A 19,925-nucleotide genomic window follows, 5' to 3' on the forward strand; every position below is an offset into this window, starting at 1 on the left:
TAGTTATAGACTGAGATAACTGCACTGCTCCAAAGAGTGTTATATGAGGTCATTCTCTTCCTCAGCCAGTAGGATCTATGATGTCAACCTATAGCTGGGGAAGTGATATCCCCTTCTGTTAGATGTTTGGGGTAACTTTTTTTTTATTCTTTCTTACTTCTCTTCTAATATTTGTATATCTGTATATTTGTAATGCAACTGTGACACTGTAATTTCCTTTGGGATCAATAAAGTATCTATCTATCTACCTAGTCTTATTAACCTGCACCGGAACTCTACCCCTCGCATCTTATTAACCTGCACCGGAATTCTACCCCTCTACCCCTTCTATTTATCCAAACTTCTCTCTAATCAAACACAGGATGTACAGTTTATTTAAAAATAGCAGATTCCAGTTAATTTGACCACCAGATAACTTGGGCTGCTGCTTATTTGGGATAACTCTTAAAGAACAAAAACTAATGGAGAAGATAGCTAGCAATCCTTTTGTTTATTTGGGACACTGCCACTTGATTAAGACAGGAGTCTTTTGCCAAAAAGTTGGTAACTAGTGTCAGTCTCATGCATTTGTTTGGCTGTTAGACACAATACTGTGCACTTAGAGCAAAGTTTTTATAGCGACTGTTGCATGTGCATGTGTTCAAAAAGCAGTGATTTTTGTCACTTTGATAGTTGGCGAGAAATAAACAGTAAGACAATTCAGAACTGTTTTGCTCACTGCAGTTTCAAACAGTCAGAATTGGAGACGACTTAAAAGTTAGGAACTATAAAGAATTTGAAGGTATCTACAATCATCTTGAATGTTACAATAAAAGTGAAGATTTGTGGGAATCAGTTGCTGAAAGCATTATATGAAGGCTTCACTAGGTGTCTGAGTTAATTTTCTTCATTCACAAGTCAATCAAAAGAACACAGCAGGATACACTGGATGAATTCTTCCGTCGATAACTGTTAGGAACAAATACATAGTTTTAGAGTACCGCAGTAATATTTGTATTGTTCTAATTTGTTATGTATTTCATTTAAATATATAATTTGATACTCAGTGAAATGGTAGTTATCTTTTTTTATATACCTTTTTAAATATTTCCATGAAACTTTGGCTAATTGGGGCAGCAGCTTAACTGGGCCAAAATGTTACTCCAGCCCCAATGTGTCCCAATTAACCGGAATCCACTGCATTGCAAATGGTCATAAGCATGTTGGTATGTTACCTAATATAATATTGGCTTTGTTGGCCTTGTCGAAATGGTTCTGGATCTATGGAAGCCATGAGGCCATTCAGTCCATCAAATTCCTGTCCATTCCTCTCCATTTTCCATTGGGTGGATGAAATGACACTGACCATTCCATACTTAGAAACATAGAAAACCTGCAGCACAATACAGACCCTTCAGCCCACAAAGTTGTGCCTAACATGTCCCTACCTGAGAAGTTACTAGGGTTACCCATAGCCCTCTATTTTTCTAAGCTCCATGTACCTATCCAAAAGTCTCTTAAAAGACCTATCGTATCTGCCTCCACCACCATTGCCGGCCACTTTCTGCGTAAAAAAACTTACCCCTGACATCTCCTCTGTGCCTACTTCCAAGCACCTTAAACCTGTGCCCTCTTGTGGCAGCCATTTTAGCCCTGGGAAAAAGCCTGCGACTCTCCACACAATCAATGCCTCTCATCATCTTATACACCTCTATCAGGTCACCTCTCACCCTCCGTCGCTCCAAGGAAAAAAGGCCAAGTTCACTCAACCTGTCTTCATAAGGCATGCTTCCCAATCCAGGCAACATCCTTGTAAATCTCCTCTGCACCCTTTCTATGGCTTCCACATCCTTCCTGTAGTGAAGCGACCAGAACTGAGCACAGTACTCCAAAGTGGGGTCTGACCAGCGTCCTACATAGCTGCAACATTACCTCTCGGCTCCTAAATTGAATTCCATGATTGATGAAGGCCAGTACACCGTATGCCTTCTTAACCAGCAGCTGTGCAGCTGCTTTGAACGTCCTGTGGACTCAGACCCCAAGATCCCTTTGATCCTCCACACTGCCAAGAGTCTTACCATTAATACTATATTCTGCCATCATATTTGACCTACCAAAATGAACCATCTGACACTTATCTGGGTTGAACTCCATCTGCCACTTCTCAGCTCAGTTTTGCATCCTATCAATGTCCCGCTGTAACCTCTCATAGCCCTCCACGCTATCCACAACACCCCCAACCTTTGTGTCATCAGCAAACTTATTAACCCATCCCTCCACTTCCTTGTCCAGGTCATTTATAAAAATCGTGAAGAGTAAGGGTCCCAGAACAGATCCCTGAGGCACACCACTGGTCACCGACCTCCATGCAGAATATGACCTGTCTACAATCACTCTTTGCCTTCTGTGGGCAAGCCAGTTCTGGATCCACAAAGCAATGTCCCCTTGGATCCCATGCCTCCTTACTTTCTCAATAAGCCTTGCATGGGGTACCTTATCAAATACCTTGCTGAAATCCATATACACTACATCTACTGCTCTTCCTTCATCAATGTGTTTAGTCGCATCCTCAAAAAATTCAATCTGGCTGGTAAGGCACGACCTGCCCTTGACAAGGCCATGCTGACTATTCCTAATCATATTATACCTCTCCAAATGTTCATAAATCCTGCTTCTCAGGATCTTCTCCACCAACTTACCAACCACTGAGGTAAGACTCACTGGTTTATAATTTCCATGGCTATTTCTACTCCCTTTCTTGAATGAGGGAACAACATTCGCAACCCTCCAACCCGCCGGAACCTCTCCTGTCCCCAGTGATGATGCAAAGAATCTCACCGGAGGCTCAGCAATCTCCTCCCTCACCTCCCACAGTAGCCTGGGGTACATCTCATCCGATCCCGGTGACTTATCCAACTTGATGCTTTCCAAAAGCTCCAGCACATCTGCTTTCGTAATATCTACATGCTCAAGCTTTTCAGTCTGCTGCAAGTCATGACTACAATCACCAAAATCCTTTTCCATAGTGAATATTGAAGTAAAGTATTCATTAAGTACCTCGGCTATTTCCTCTGGTTCCATACACACTTTTCCATTGTCACACTTGATATGTCCTATTCTTTCATGTCTTATCCTCTTGCTCTTCACATACTTGTAGAATGCCTTGGTGTTTTCCTTAATTCTGTCCGCCAAGGCCTTCCCATGGCCCCTTCTGACTCTCCTAATTTCCTTCTTAAGCTCCTTCCTAGAGGGAGGAGGAGAAGATGGCAACAGGACGTAGCACATGCGGCCACTGCGGTGAATGATATTTGTTATGTGTCAAGTAGGGTACCGTGAACAATTCTGATTGATGGAGACAGATGTGAGAGTATGGAGGAACATCTGGAGAAACTTCTGAAATGCCTGCTTTTGCTGCTGCTGCTACTGTGTAGTAACCGGAATCTCTGGAGGAGAAGGTCCCGAATCCTCGACTTTGCTTGTTTCAGTGGCCGGGGTGAGGTCGATGGCGCTCGGGAGGCTGTATTGGAGGGTCTGGTCGGAGGCTCGAAGTTTTTGGAGGGACGGACTCAGTGTCGGTTGTGGTCGGGTGCTTCCAATGCATCAGCAGTTGTTGGTGCCTGGAGGTTTATGGCAGGGAGTTTCTCCCTTTTGCCGCCTGCTATCGGGGATTCGGGAGTCGATCGGGACTTTGAGACTTTTTTTTTACTGTGCCCATGATCTGCTCTTTATCAAATTATGGTATAATTATGGTACGTTATAATTATGTGGTTCTGTCAGTGTTAGTCTTTGGTTTGACCTGTTTTTCTGTGATATCACTCAGGAGGAACATTGTATCATTTCTTAATGCATGCATGCATTTCTAAATGACAATAAACGAGGACTGCGTGTTCTCATAATCTAATCTAATCCTATTAGCTTTATAATCTTCTAGATCTCTAACATTACCTAGCTCTCTGAACCTTTTGTAAGCTTTTCTTTTCTTCTTGACTAGATTTACTACAGCCTTTGTACACCACGGTTCCTGTGCCCTCCCATAACTTCCCTGTCTCATTGGAATGTACCTATGCAGAACTTCACACAAATATCCCCTGAACATTTGCCACATTTCTTCCGTACCTTTCCCTGAGAACATCTGTGCCCAATTTAAGCCTCCAAGTTCCTGCCTGATAGCCTCATATTTCCCCTTACTCCAATTAAATGCTTTTCTAATTTGTCTGTTCCTATCTCTCTCCAGTGCTATTGTAAAGGAGATAGAATTATTATCACTACCTCCAAAATGCTCTCCCACTGAGAGATCTGACACCTGACCAGGTTCATTTCCCAATACCAGATCAAGTACAGTCTCTCCTCTTGTAGGCTTATCTACATATTGTGTTAAGAAACCTTCCTGAAGACACCTAACAAATTCCACCCGATCTAAACCCCTTGCTCTAGGGAGATGCCAATCGATATTTAGGAAATTAAAATCTCCCACCACGACAACTCTGTTATTATTACACCTTTCCAGGATCTGTTTCCCTATCTGCTCCTTGATATCCCTGTTACTATAGGGTGGCCTATAAAAAACACCCAGTAGAGTTATTGACCCCCTTCTTGTCCTAACCTCCACCCACAGAGACTCCATAGACAATCCCTCCGTGGCCTCCACCTTTTCTGCGGTCATGACACTACCTCTGATCAACAGTGCCACACCCCCCACTTCTTTTGCCTCCCTCCCTCCCTGTCCTTTCTGAAACATCTAAAACCCTGCACTTGAAGTAACCATTCCTGTCCCTGAGCCATCCAAGTCTCTGTAATGGCCACCACATCATATCTCCAAGTATTGGTGCACGCTCTAAGCTCATCCGCTTTGTTCACAACACTCCTTGCGTTAAAATAGACGCATCTCAAACCATCAGTCTGAGCTCGTCCCTTCTCAATCACCTGACTATCCTCCCTCACAAACTGTCTCCAAGCTTTCTCTGTTTGTGAGCCAACAGCCTCTTCCTCCATCTCTTCAGTTCAGTTCCCACCCCCCAGCGATTCTAGTTTAAACTCTCCCCAATAGCCTTGGCAAACTTCCCTGTCAGGATATTGGTCCCCCTCGGATTCAAGTGCAACTTGTCCTTTTTTGTACAGGTCACGCCTGCCCCAAAAGAGGTCCCAATGATCCAGAAATCTGAATCCCTGCCCCCTGCTCCAATCTCTCAGCCACACATTTATCCTCCACCTCATTCTATTCCTATTCTTACTGTCACGTGGCACAGGCAGTAATCCCAAGATTACTACCTTGTATCAAAATCGAGATCAAATCAAATTAAGTTGAATTGTCATTCAAATCATACATGGATGCAGCCGAATGAGACGGTGCAAAAACATATCTGCGCATTCAAAATAACGAGAAAAGAAAAAAAGAACATAGTCACATAAGAAAAATAGACTGCAGTCCAGCCTGTAATTCCACTGATCCACCACTAAAGGGAGAGGCCACCTCCAATCGAGCCTTGATGCCACCCCACAACGCAAGCCCGAAGGCTGAGGCCAAGTCCTAGCTACAGCCGAGACGACACTGCTGTCTCACTGCCTGTCTCCCCACCAAACCAGAGAAACAGCCCTGCTGCAATCAATGTCCAGCAGGGTCTTGCGATCACAGAGGAAATGTATGTCCAATACGGTCACCAGTAGCCAGTTTGCGTGGTTTGTGGCCTTGCAAAAGATCAGCACCAGGCTCTTCCTTTCACGGGTTACAAGTGTCTCCTCAGCTAAGAAAAGATGTGCCGGTATTGGAGAGGGACCAGAGGAAGTTCACAAGAATGATTTGGGGAATGAAAAGGTTAACATTTGAGAAGTGGTTCATGGCTCTGGGCCTTTACTCGATGGAGCTTAGAAGAATGGTGGGTGGGGTGTTTCATTGAAACCTTTCAAATTTTGAAAGGCCTAGAGAGAGTGGAAGTGGAGAAGATGTTTCCCATAGTGGGGAAGTCTAGGACCAGAGGGCACAGCCTCAGAATAGAAGGACGACCTGGAGAGGAGAGAAATTTCTTTAGCCAGAGTGTGGTGAATCTGGAATTCATTGCCACAGACAGCTATAGAGACTAAGTCATTGGGTATATTTAATACAGAGGTTGATTGGGTCCTGATTTTTCAGGGTGTTAAAGGTTATGGGGAGAAGGCAGGAGGATGAAGTTAAGAGGGATAATAAATTAGCCATCATAGAATTGCAGAGCAGACTTAATGACCTAACTCTGCTTGAATGTCTTAAGTTCTCACATAGTAGAAATAACCAATCTATGGTTTGGTGTCTGCTGATCTTGCAAAGAGTGGTCATTGCTGCTCTGTTATTGGTTCTGTTCTCTGGTCTGTTTGACTGCATGCTACCTTCTATGCTTGTCTGCACTGGGGGATGTTGCTGACTCAAGCTGTGTCACACCTTGTTACAGGTATCACCTGGACTGTCTCACTCCTGCCCTTCACACTGTCCCAGTAGAAGAATGGTTTTGTCCGGAATGTGCTCTGAACAATCCCATGGCTGGTAAGTGAACACAAGCTGATGGCAGCTGATCGATTTTGCCCCAATGTACCCAAGATGAATGCTTGTTCAGCCCATTGTGAGGTTCTGCAAGAATTCAGAGATTGATGTCATCACTTCACACCTCAAAATCAAAAACTGAGACCAGGACTGCAGCTCTTACCACAACCACAGCACAGCACTCGTTCAACACCACCCCTCCCTCAACACAGCGCTTCCTCAATACCACACCCCTCCTTCCCACCACAGCACTGCATTCCTCGGCCATAGTCCTGTCCTTCCCACCAGTATCACCCCTCCCACAGTTTGACCCACCCTCGGTACTGCCCCTTCCACGGTATGACACTCCCTCAATACAACTCTGCCCTCAGTGTGACCTACCCTCGGTACGGCCCCTCCCACAGTTGAACCCACCCTCCTTACTGCTTCTCCCACAGTTTGACCCACCCTCAGTATTGCCCCTCCCACAGTTGAACCCACCCCTGATACTGCCCCTATGCCAGTGTGACCCTCCAGCAGTTCTTTCCCTCCTAGTGTGACCCTCCCTCAGTACCACCCCTCCCACAGTGTGACCCTCCCTCAGTACCACCCCTCCCACAGTGTGACTCACCCTCAGTACCACCCCTCCCACAGTGTGACCCTCCCTCAGTACCACCCCTCCCACGGTGTGACTCACCCTCAGTACCACCCCTCCCACAGTGTGACTCACCCTCAGTACCACCCCTCCCACAGTGTGACCCTCCCACAGTGTGACCCTCCCTCAGTACCACCCCTCCCACAGTGTGACTCACCCTCAGTACCACCCCTCCCACAGTGTGACTCACCCTCAGTACCACCCCTCCCACAGTGTGACCCTCCCTCAGTATCACCCCCCATAGTGTGACTCTCCCTCAGTACCACCCCCCCATAGTGTGACTCTCCCTCAGCACCACCCCTCCCACAGTGTGACCCTCCCTCAGTACCACCCCTCCCACAGAGTGACCCTCCCTCAGTACCACCCCTCCCACAGTGTGACTCTGCCTCAGTACCATCCGTCCCACAGTGTGACTGCCTCAGTACCACCCCTCCCACAGTGTGACTGCCTCAGTACCACCCCTCCCACAGTGTGGCCCTCCCTCAGTACCACCCCTCCCACAGTGTGACCTCCCTCACTACCACCCCCCCACAGTGTGACTCTCCTTCAGTACCACCCCTCCCACAGTGTGACCCTCCCTCGGTACCACCCATCCCACAGTGTGACCCTCCCTCGGTACCACCTATCCCACAGTGTGACTCTCCCTCAGTACAACCCCTTCCACAGTGTGACCCTCTCTCAGTATCACCCCTCCCACAGTGTGACCCCCCTCAGTACCACCCCTTCCACAGTGTGACCCTCCCTCAGTATCACCCCCCCACAGTGTGACCCCCCCCAGTACCATCCCTCCCACAGTGTGACCCGCCCTCAGTACCACCCCTTCTACAGTTTAACTGCCCTCAGTAAAGCCCCCTCCCACAGGTTGACCCTGCTTCAGTGCCACGCCTCCCACAGTGTGACCCTCCCTCAGTACCACCCCTCCCATAGTGCAGCACTACCTTGGTAGACAGTGTCATGCTGATCGAACAGCTCTGTGCACTGTTGTTTACACACTACCGTGTGCAGTTGCATTGAAACAGGTGGAAACAAGTGAAGCAGTTGTGCTGTAGATCATCTGTAAACTTGGTTGCCCCAGATTGTGATCTCTCAACGAATGGAACATTCTGAATTTACCCCATTCAGGCATGGAGTTTTAAGTATGTCAGACGATCGATTATTTTGATTTATAAGCATCAGACTCGAAGCAGAGGAGATAACTTCATTAATTTTCACTTGCACGATCAATGAACTCTTCCCACACCCTATGGACTAATTTTCAAGAACTCTTCATCATATGGTTTTGATATCTATTGCTTATCTATTTATTATGATTATTGTTATTTCTTTTTTTTTAATATTTGCCAAGTTTTTTGTCTTTGGCACAATGGTTGTATGCCTGACCTTTTGGGTGTGGTCTTTCATTGCTTCTATTACATTTCCTGGATTTACTATGTATGCCGTCCAGTAAAAATAACCTCAGGATCGTATTTGAAGTCATATATGTACTTTGATAATAAATTTACTTTGAACTTCCACCACAAAATGTTGGTGGAACACAGCAGGCCAGGCATCATCTATAGGAAGAGGTACAGTGGACGTTTCGGGCCGAGACGTCGACTGTACCTCTTCCTATAGATGCTGCCTGCCCTGCTGCGTTCCACCAGCATTTTGTGTGTGTTGCTTGAATTTCCAGCATCTGCAGATTTCCTCGTGTTTACTTTGAATTTTATAGTTTATTGCTATTAAGAGTTCAATGATTTCTCTGTGCCAAATTAACAATTAATCTTTGCTGTTTAACCTCTTTCACTAGTAATGGTTCCTCTGAGGTGAATGTGGCACTTTCACTAAACGAGAAGGTTGTGTACAGTGGAGATCATCACTAAACAAGGTTGTGTAGAGTGGATCTCATCACTAAATGAGAAGGTTGTGTAGAGTGGATCTCATTACTAAACGAGAAGGTTGTGTAGAGTGGAAATTGTCACTAAACGAGAAGGTTGTGTAGAGTGGATCTCATCACTAAACGAGAAGGTTGTGTAGAGTGGAGATTGTCACTGAACAAGAAGGTTGTGTAGAGTGGATCTCATCACTAAACGAGAAGGTTGTGTAGTGTGGAGATCGTCACTAAACAAGGTTGTGAAGAGTGGAGAGTGTCACTAAACGAGAAGGTTGTGTAGAGTGGAGATCGTCACTAAACAAGGTTCTGTAGAGTGGAGATTGTCACTGAACGAGAAGGTTGTGTAGAGTGGATCTCATCACTAAACGAGAAGGTTGTGTAGAGTGGAGATTGTCACTAAACAAGAAGGTTGTGTAGAGTGGAGATTGTCACTAAACGAGAAGATTGTGTAGAGTGGAGATTGTCACTAAACGAGAAGGTTGTGTAGAGTGGAGATCGTCACTAAATGAGAAGGTTGTGTAGAGTGGAGATTGTCACTAAACAAGAAGGTTGTGCAGAGTGGAGATTATCGCTAAACGAGAAGATTGTGTAGAGTGGAGATTGTCACTAAACGAGAAGGTTGTGTAGAGTGGAGATTGTCACTAAACAAGGTTCTGTAGAGTGGAGATTGTCACTGAACAAGAAGGTTGTGTAGAGTGGATCTCATCACTAAACGAGAAGGTTGTTTCGAGCGGATCTCATCACTAAACGAGAAGGTTGTGTAGAGTGGAGATCGTCACTGAACGAGAAGGTTGTGTAGAGTGGATCTCATTACTAAACGAGAAAGTTGTGTAGAGTGGAGACCGTCACTAAACAAGGTTGTGTCGAGTGGAGATTGTCACTGAGCGAGAAGGTTGTGTAGAGTGGAGATTGTCACTAAACGAGAAGGTTGTGTAGAGTGGAGATTGTCACTAAATGAGAAGGTTGTGTAGAGTGGAGATTGTCGCTGAACGAGAAGGTTGTGTAGAGTGGATCTCATCACTAAACGAGAAGGTTGTGTAGAGTGGATCTCATCACTAAACGAGAAGGTTGTGTAGAGTGGATCTCATCACTAAACGAGAAGGTTGTGTAGAGTGGATCTCATCACTAAAAGAGAAAGTTGTGTAGAGTGGATCTCATCACTAAACGAGAAGGTTGTGTAGAGTGGAAATTGTCACTAAACGAGAAGGTTGTGTAGAGTGGAGATCGTTACTAAACAAGGTTGTGTATAGTGGAGATTGCCAGTGAACGAGAAGGTTGTGTAGAGTGGAGATGGTCACTAAACAAGGTTGTGTAGAGTGGAGATTGTCACTAAACGAGAAAGTTGTGTAGAGTGGAGATCGTCACTAAACAAGGTTGTGTAGAGTGGAGATTGTCACTGAACGAGAAGGTTGTGTAGACTGGATCTCGTCACTAAACGAGAAGGTTGTGTAGAGTGGATCTCACCACTAAACGAGAAGGTTGTGTAGAGTGGAGATTGTCACTGAACGAGAAGGTTGTGTAGAGTGGATCTCGTCACTAAACGAGAAGGTTGTGTAGAGTGGATCTCATCACTAAACGAGAAGATTGTGTAGAGTGGAGATTGTCACTAAACGAGAAGATTGTGTAGAGCGGAGATCGTCACTAAACAAGGTTGCGTAGAGTGGATCTCATCACTAAACGAGAAGGTTGTGTAGAGTGGAGATTGTCGCTGAACGAGAAGGTTGTGTAGAGTGGATCTCATCACTAAACGAGAAGATTGTGCAGAGCAGAGATCGTCACTACACGAGAAGGTTGAAGGTTGTGTAGAGTGGATCTCATCACTAAACAAGAAGGTTGTGTAGAGTGGAGATCATCACTAAACAAGGTTGTGTAGAGTGGAGATTGTCACTAAACAAGGTTGTGTAGAGTGGAGATTGTCACTGAATGAGAAGGTTGTGTAGAGTGGATCTCATCACTAAACGAGAAGGTTGTGTAGAGTGGAGATTGTCACTAAACGAGAAGATTGTGTAGAGTGGAGATTGTCACTAAACGAGAAGATTGTGTAGAGCGGAGATCGTCACTAAACAAGGTTGCGTAGAGTGGATCTCATCACTAAACGAGAAGGTTGTGTAGAGTGGAGATTGTCGCTGAACGAGAAGGTTGTGTAGAGTGGATCTCATCACTAAACGAGAAGATTGTGCAGAGCAGAGATCGTCACTACACGAGAAGGTTGAAGGTTGTGTAGAGTGGATCTCATCACTAAACAAGAAGGTTGTGTAGAGTGGAGATCATCACTAAACAAGGTTGTGTAGAGTGGAGATTGTCACTAAACAAGGTTGTGTAGAGTGGAGATTGTCACTGAATGAGAAGGTTGTGTAGAGTGGATCTCATCACTAAACGAGGAGGTTGTGTAGAGTGGAGATTGTCACTAAATGAGAAGGTTGTGTAGAGTGGAGCAACACACATCAAAGTTGCTGGTGAACGCAGCAGGCCAGGCAGCATCTCTAAGAAGAGGTACAGTCGATGTTTCAGGCCGAGACCATTCGTCAGGACTAACTGAAGAAAGAGTTAGTAAGAGATATGAAAGTGGGAGGGGGAGGGGGATATCCAAAATGATAGGAGAAGACAGGAGGGGGAGGGACGGAGCCAAGAGCTGGACAGGTGATTGGCAAAGGGGATATGAGAGGATCATGGGACAGGAGGCCCAGGGAGAAAGAAAAGGCAGGGGGAACCTAGAGTATGGGCAAGGGGTATAGTGAGAGGGACAGAGGGAGAAAAGGAGAGTGAGAGAAAGAATGTGTGTGTAAAAATAAATAACGGATGGGGTACGAGGGGGAGGCGGGGCAATAGCGGAAGTTAGAGAAGTCAGTGGTCATGCCATCAGGTTGGAGGCTACCCAGACGGAATATAAGCTGTTGTTCCTCCAACCTGAGTGTGGCTTCATCTTTACAGTAGAGGAGGCTGTGGATAGACATGTCAGAATGGGAATGGGATGTGGAATTAAAATGTGTGGCCACCGGGAGATCCCGCTTTCTCTGGCAGACAGAGCGTAGGTGTTCAGCAAAGCTGTCTCCCAGTCTGCATCGGGTCTCGCCAATGTATAGAAGGCCACATCGGGAGCACCGGACGCAGTATATTACCCCAGCTGACTCACAGGTGGTGTCACCTCACCTGGAAGGACTGTCTGGGGCCCTGAATGGTGGTAAGGGAGGAAGTCTAAGGGCATATGTAGCACTTGTTCCGCTTACAAGGATAAGTGCCAGGAGGGAGATCAGTGTGGAGGGATGGGGGGGACGAATGGTCAAGGGAGCCACGTAGGGAGCGATCCCTGCGGAAAGCTGGGGGGGGGGGGGCGGAGGGAAAGATGTGCTTAGATGTGGCATTTAGCCACACATTTTAATTCCACATGCCATTCCCATTCTGACATGTCTATCCACAGCCTCCTCTACTGTAAAGATGAAGCCACACTCAGCTTGGAGGAACAACACCTTATGTTCCGTCTGGGTAGCCTCCAACCTGATGGCATGAACATTGACTTCTCAAACTTCTGCTAATGCCCCACCTCTCCCTTGTACCCCATCTGTTATTTATTTTTATACACACATCCTTTCTCTCACTCTCCTTTTTCTCCCTCTGTCCCTCTAACTATACCCCTTGCCCATCCTCTAAGTTCCCCCCCACCCCCGTCTTTCTCCCCGGGCCTCCTGTCCCATGATCCTCTCATATCCCTTTTGCCAATCACCTGTCCAGCTCTTGGCTCCATCCCTCCCACTCCTGTCTTCTCCTATCATTTTGGATCTCCCCCTCTCCCTCCCACTTTCATATCTCTTACTAACTCTTCCTTCAGTTAGTCCTGACGAAGGGTCTCGGCCTGAAACGTCGACTGTACCTCTTCCTAGAGATGCTGCCTGGCCTGCTGCGTTCACCAGCAACTTTGATGTGTGTTGCTTGAATTTCCAGCATCTGCAGAATTCCTGTTGTTTGTGTAGAGTGGAGGTTGTCACTGAACAAGAAGTTGTATAGAGTGGATCTCGTTACTAAACAAGAATGTTATGTAGAGTGTAGCTCTCACTAAATGAGAAGGTTACGTACAGTGGATCTTGTCACTAAACGAGAAGGTTGTGTAGAGTGGAGGTTGTCACAAAGGAGAAGGTTACATAGAGTGAAGCTCTCAATAAGCAAGAAGGTTACGTAGAATAGAGATGGTCACTAAATGAGAAGGTTACGTAGATTTGATTTCTTACTAAGCAAGAAAGTTACATAGCGTGGAGATCATCACTAAAGAAAGTTACTAAGTGGGGATTGTCACTAAATGAGAAAGTTATGCAGATTAGAGATCTCAGTGAATGAGAAAAAGTTAGGTAGAGTGGAGTTCTCACTAAATGAGAAGGTTACGTAGAGTGGACATCATCACTGGAGACCATGGTATTACAGGAAAGATTCTAGCGTGGATAAAGCAATGGCTGACTGGCAGGAGGCAAAGAGCAATCTATCCTGATCAGAATCAGAATCCGTTTTTTTATCGCCGACGCTTAACATGAAACTTGTTAACATAGTAGCAGCAGCAGTTCAATGCAACACATAATATAGAAAAACCACATAATATAACCATTTAACAATTACAGCATGGAAACAGGCCATCTCGGCCCTTCGAGTCCGTGCCGAACGCTTACTCTCACCTAGTCCCACCGTCCTGCACTCAGCCCATAACCCTCCATTCCTTTCCTGTCCATATAGCTATCCAATTTAACTTCAAACCACAACAATAAACCTGCCTCTACCACTTCTGCTGGAAGCTCGTTCCACACAGCTACCACTCTCTGAGTAAAGAAGTTCCCCCTCGTGTTACCCGTAAACTTTTGCTCCCTAACTCTGAACTCGTCCTCTTGTTTGAATCTCCCCTTTTCTCAATGGAAAAAGCCTATCCATGTCAACTCTATCAATCCCCCTCATAATTTTAAATACCTCTATCAAGTCCCCCCTCAACCTTCTAAGCTCCAAAGAATAAAGACCCAACTTGTTCAACCTTTCTCTGTAACTTAGGAGATGAAACCCAGGTAACATTCTAGTAAATCTTCTCTGTACTTTCTCAATTTTGTTGACATCTTTCCTATAATTCGGTGACCAGAACTGTACACAATACTCCAAATTTGGCCTTACCAATGCCTTGTACAATTTTAACATTACATCCCAACTCCTATACTCAATGCTCTGATTTATAAAGGCCAGCATACCAAAAGCTCTCTTCACCACCCTATCCACATGAGATTCCACCTTCAGGGAACAATGCACCATTATTCCTAGATCCCTCTGTTCTTCTGCATTCTTCAATGCCCTACCATTTACCATGTATATCCTATCTGATTAGTCCTACCAAAATGTAGCACCTCACATTTATCAGCATTAAACTCCATCTGCCATCTTTCAGCCCACTCTTCTAACTGACCTAAATCTCTCTGCAAGCTTTGAAAACCCACTTCATTATCCACAACGCCACCTATTTTTGTATCATCTGCATACTTACTAATCCAATTTACCACCCCATCATCCAGATCATTGATGTATATGACAAACAACATTGGACCCAGTACGGATCCCTGAGGCACACCACTAGTCACCGGCCTCCAATCTGACAAACAGTTATCCACCACTACTCTCTGGCGTCTCCCATCCAGCCACTGCTCAATCCATTTAACTACTTCAATATTAATACCTGACGGTTGAACCTTCCTAACTAACCTTCCATGTGGAACCTTGTCAAAGGCCTTACTGAAGTCCATATAGACAACATCCACCGCTTTACCCTCATCAACTTTCCTAGTAACCTCTTCTAAAAATTCAATAAGATTTGTCAAACATGACCTTCCCCGCACAAATCCATGTTGACTGTTCCTAATTAGACCCTGTCTGTCCAGATAATTATATATACCATTTCTAAGAATACTTTCCATCAATTTACCCACCACTGACATCAAACTCACAGGCCGATAATTGCTAGAATTACTCTTAGAATCCTTTTTAAACAATGGAACCACACAAGCAATACGCCAGTCCTCCGGCACCATCCCCGTTTCTAATGACATTTGAAATATTTCTGTCAGAGCCCCTGCTATTTCTACACTAACTTCCCTCAAGGTCCTAGGGAATATCCTGTCAGGACCTGGAGACTTATTCACTTTTATATTCCTTAAAAGTGCCAGTACTTCCTCTTCTTTAATCATCATAGTTTCCATAACTTCCCTACCTGTTTCCCTTACCTTACACAATTCAATATCCTTCTCCTTAGTGAATACCAAAGAAAAGAAATTGTTCAAAATCTCCCCCATCTCTTTTGGCTCCACACGTAGCTGTCCACTCTGATTCTCTAAGGGACCAATTTTATCCCTCACTATCCTTTTGCTATTAATATAACTGTAGAAACCCTTTGGATTTATTTTCACCTTACTTGCCAAAGCAACCTCGTATCTTTTAGCTTTTCTAATTTCTTTCTTAAGATTCTTTTTACATTCTTTATATTCCTCAAGCACCTCATTTACTGCACGCTGCCTATATTTATTGTAGATATCTCTGTTTTTCCGAACCAAGTTTCCAATATCCCTTGAAAACCATGACTCTCTCAAACTTTTAACCTTTCCTTTCAACCTAACAGGAACATAAAGATTCTGTATCCTCAAAATTTCACTTTTAAATGACCTCCATTTCTCTATTACATCCTTCCCATAAAATAAATTGTCCCAATCCACTCCTTCTAAATCCTTTCGCATCTCCGTAAAGTTAGCCTTTCTCCAATCAAAAATCTCAACCCTGGGTCCAGACCTATCCTTCTCCATAATTATATTAAACTAATGGCATTGTGATCACTGGACCCGAAGTGCTCCCAAAACATACCTCCGTCACCTGACCTATCTCATTCCCTAACAGGAGATCCAACACTGTCCCTTCTCTAGTTGGTACCTCTATGTATTGCTGCAAAAAACTATCCTGCACACATTTTACAAACTCCAAACCATCCAGCCCTTTTACAGTATGGGCTTCCCAGTCTATGTGTGGAAAATTAAAGTCTCCCACAATCACAACTTCGTGCTTACTACAAATATCTGCTATCTCCTTACAAATTTGCTCCTCCAATTCTCACTGCCCATTAGGTGGTCTATAATACACCCCTATAACTTTTACTACACCTTTCCCATTCCTCAATTCCACCCAAATAGCCTCCCTAGACGAGCCCTCTAATCTATCCTGCCAGAGCACCGCTGTAATATTTTTTCTGACAAGCAATGCAACACTTCGCCCTCTTGTCCCTCTGATTCAATCACACCTGAAGCCATGAAATCCAGGAATATTTAGTTGCCGATCACACCCCTCCTGCAATCATGTTTCACTAATAGCTACAACATCATACTTCCAGGTATCAATCCATGCCTCATCCACCTTTTTTACAATGCTCCTAGCATTAAAATAAATGCATTTAAGAAATTTTCCACCTCTTACTCTCTGTTTATCACTAACGGTGCAAACAACTTTACTATCTTCTTTTTCTTCCTTCTCCCCTACATCTGGTCCTACACTCTGGTTCCCCTCCGCCCTTGTATCTAGTTTAAATCCACTGGAGTCTCTCGCAAACCTACCTGCAAGAATATTTGTCCCCCTCCAGTTCAGATGTAAACCGTCTTGCCGGAACAGGTCCCACATTCCCTGGAAAACTGCCCAATTATCTGTAAATCTGAAGCCCTCCCTCCTGCACCATGTCTTCAGCCACATGTTGATCTGCACTATCTTACTATTTCTAAACCTACCTGCACGTGGCACTGGTAGCAATTCTGAGATTGCTATCCTGGGGGCCCTGTCCTTTAACATGGCACCTAACTCCCCTAAACTCACCTTTCAGGACCTCCTCACTCCTCCTACCCACGTCATTGGTGCCTACATGGACCATGACATCCGGCTGCTCACCCTCCCTCTTGAGAATACTGTGAACTCAATTCTTGATATCGCGGCCCTTGGCACCAGGGAGGCAACAGACCATCTGGGATTCTTGATCTCTTCCACAGAACCTCTTATTTGTCCCCCTAACTATCGAATCCCCTATCACTTCTGCTCTCCTCTTTTCCCTCCTTCCTTTCTGAGCTGAGGGTCCAGTCTGGGTGCCAGAGACGCATCCACTGCAACTTGTCCCTGGTAGGTCGTCCCCATCAACAGTATCCAAAACGATGTACTTACTATTGGCAGGAACGGCCACAGGGGTGCTCTGCTCATTCTGTCTATTCCCCTTCCCTCTCCTGACAGTCACCCAGCTACCTGTCTCCTGACTCTTAGGGGTGACTATCTCCCTGTAACTCCTGTTTATTTCTGCCTCTGCCTCCCGAATGATCCGAAGTTCATCCAGCTCCAGCTCCAGTTCCCTAACTCAGTTTGTCAGGAGCTGCAGCTGGATGCACCTTTTACAGGTGTAGTCATCAGGGACTATTATGCTCGCCCTAACTTCCCACATCCTGCAAACGGAGCACTCAACTGCCCTAACTGCTGCCTCCAGTACCTACTCCTAAGGTAATTAAATTAACTAAAGGAGCTTACCCAGCCTTATCTCACTGGAAGCAAGCTCGTCCTCAGCTTCTGCTCGCTGAAGCCACTCGAGCCAAAGCCTTCCTATCCTGTTTCCCGCTACTACGTCGCCTGCTCCGTTAATCTGCTGGCTTTTTAACTCTCCCGCTGCCTCACGGTCCAACTTTCACGTGCTTGTGCAGTCGTGCACTATTCAATTGCCGAAGGAAAAAAAGTAGTAACAACAAATAAATAGATAAATCAATTACTGTATACATATACTGAATAGATTAGAATCGTGCAAAAAACAGAAATACTGTATATTAAAAAAAGTGAGGTAGTGTCAAAGCTTCAATGTCCATTTAGGAATTGGATGGCAGAGGGGAAGAAGCTGTTCCTGAATCGCTGAGTGTGTGCCTTCAGGCTCCTGTACCTCCTACCTGATGGTAACAGTGAGAAAAGGGCATGCCCTGGGTACTGGAGGTCCTTAATAATGGACGCTGCCTTTCTAAGAGACCGCTTCCTGAAGATGTCCTGGGTACTTTGTAGGCTAGTACCCAAGATGGAGCTGACTAAATTTACAATCTTCTGCAGCTTCTTTCGGTCCTGTGAAGTAGCCCCCCCATACCCGACCCACCAATACCAGACAGTGAAACAGCCTGTCAGAATGCTGTCCATGGTACATCTACAGAAGTTTTTGAGTGTATTTGTTGACATGCCAAATCTCTTCAAACTCCTAATAAAGTATAGTCGCTGTCTTGCTGCCTTTATAACTACATCAATATATTGGGACCAGGTTAGGTCCTCAGAAATCTTGACACCGAGGAACTTGAAACTGCTCACTCTTTCCACTCTGATCCCTGTGTGAGGATTGGTATGTGTTCCTTCCTCTTACTCTTCCTGAAGTCCACAATCAGCTCTTGTCTTACTGACGTTGAGTGCCAGGTTGTTGCTGTGACACCACTCCACTGGTTGGTATATCTCACTCCTGTACGCCCTCTCGTCACTGTCTGAGATTCTACCAACAATGTTTGTATCATCAGCAAATTTATAGATGGTATTTGAGCTATGCCTAGCCACACAGTCTTGTGTATATAGAGAGTAGAGCAGTGGGCTAAGCACACACCCCTGAGGTGTGCCAGTGTTGATCTTCAGCGAGGAGGAGATATTATCAACAATCCGCATAGATTGTGGTCTTCCGGTTATGAAGTTGTGGATCCAATTACAGAGGGAGGTACAGAGGCCCAGGTTCTGCAACTTCTCAATCATGATTGTGGGAATGATGGTATTAAATGCTGAGCTACAGTTGATGATCAGCATCCTGACACAGGCGTTTGTGTTGTCCAGGTGGTCTAAAACCATATGGAGAGAGCCATTGAGATTGTGTGTGCCGTTGACCTATTGTGGCGATAGGCAAATTGCAATGGGTCTAGGTCCTTGCTGAGGCAGGAGTTCAGTCTAGTCATGACCAACCTCTCAAAGCTTTTCATCACTGTCGATGTGAGTGCTACCGGGTGATAGTCATCAAGGCAGCTCACATTATTCTTCTTAGGCACTGGTATAATTGTTGTCTTTTTGAAGCAAGTGGGAACCTGCCTGTAGCAGTTAGTGGTTGAAAGTATCCTTGAATACTCCCGCTAGTTAGTGGACACAGGTTTTCAGAGCCTTACCAGGTACTCTATCTGGATGTTCTGCCTTGCGAGGGTTCACTCTAGTTAAAGACAGCCTTAACATCAGCTTCATCAGGTGCGGCAGGGATCTCCACAGCTGTAGTTGTGTTCTCCCTTTCAAAATGGGCATAGAAGGTGTTGAATTCATCTGGTAGTGAAGCATCGCTGCCATTCATGCTATTGGGTTTCACTTTGTGGGAAGTAATGTCTTGCAAACCCTGCCAGAGTTGCTGTGCATCCGATGTCGCCCCCAACCTCGTTCAAAATTGTCTCTTCGCCCTTGAGATAGCCCTCCACAAATCATACCTGCTTTTCTGGTACAGGCCTGGGTCACCAGACTTGAATGCCACAGCAGACGACGTACCTCCTGGTTCGTCCTTGGCTTTTGGTTTGGGAATGCACAGTAAGCCTTTGTAGGCACACACTCATCCACACAGGGAATGGGAATAAAGGGTTTTCTGGTTGGCTGCTGGTTACTAGAGGAGTTCCACAGGGATATGTGTTGGGGCCGATTACTTTTACGTTATTTGTTAATGATTTGGATGATGGAATTATTCAAAGGTTGAAAGGTCCAATTGAATGTCAGAAATGTATACAATATGCATCCTGAAATGCTTTTTCTTCGCAAACATCCATGAAAACAGAGAAGTGCCACAAAGGATGAATGATAGTTAAACGTGGGAACCCTGAAGTCCCCCCCCCCAACTCCCCACTCCTACGCGTAAGTAGCAGTGAACAACA

At 45.3% G+C, this 19,925-nt stretch overlaps 1 protein-coding gene across 3 annotated transcripts in view; it reads left to right on the top strand.

Moving 5' to 3' along the window:
* The window catches only part of phrf1 (PHD and ring finger domains 1), a 195,397-nt gene that overhangs the window by 85,019 nt on the left and 90,453 nt on the right, over positions 1-19,925 (top strand). For all 3 annotated transcript variants that reach the window (XM_072272921.1, XM_072272922.1, XM_072272923.1), the window contains one exon: positions 6,399-6,490. In XM_072272921.1, coding sequence (XP_072129022.1) covers positions 6,399-6,490 — 92 coding nt within the window. The remainder of the gene's footprint in view (positions 1-6,398; positions 6,491-19,925) is intronic.

The sequence above is a fragment of the Mobula birostris genome, chromosome 11 (genome assembly GCF_030028105.1).
Source record: "Mobula birostris isolate sMobBir1 chromosome 11, sMobBir1.hap1, whole genome shotgun sequence".
NCBI classification, from domain to species: Eukaryota; Metazoa; Chordata; class Chondrichthyes; order Myliobatiformes; family Myliobatidae; genus Mobula; species Mobula birostris.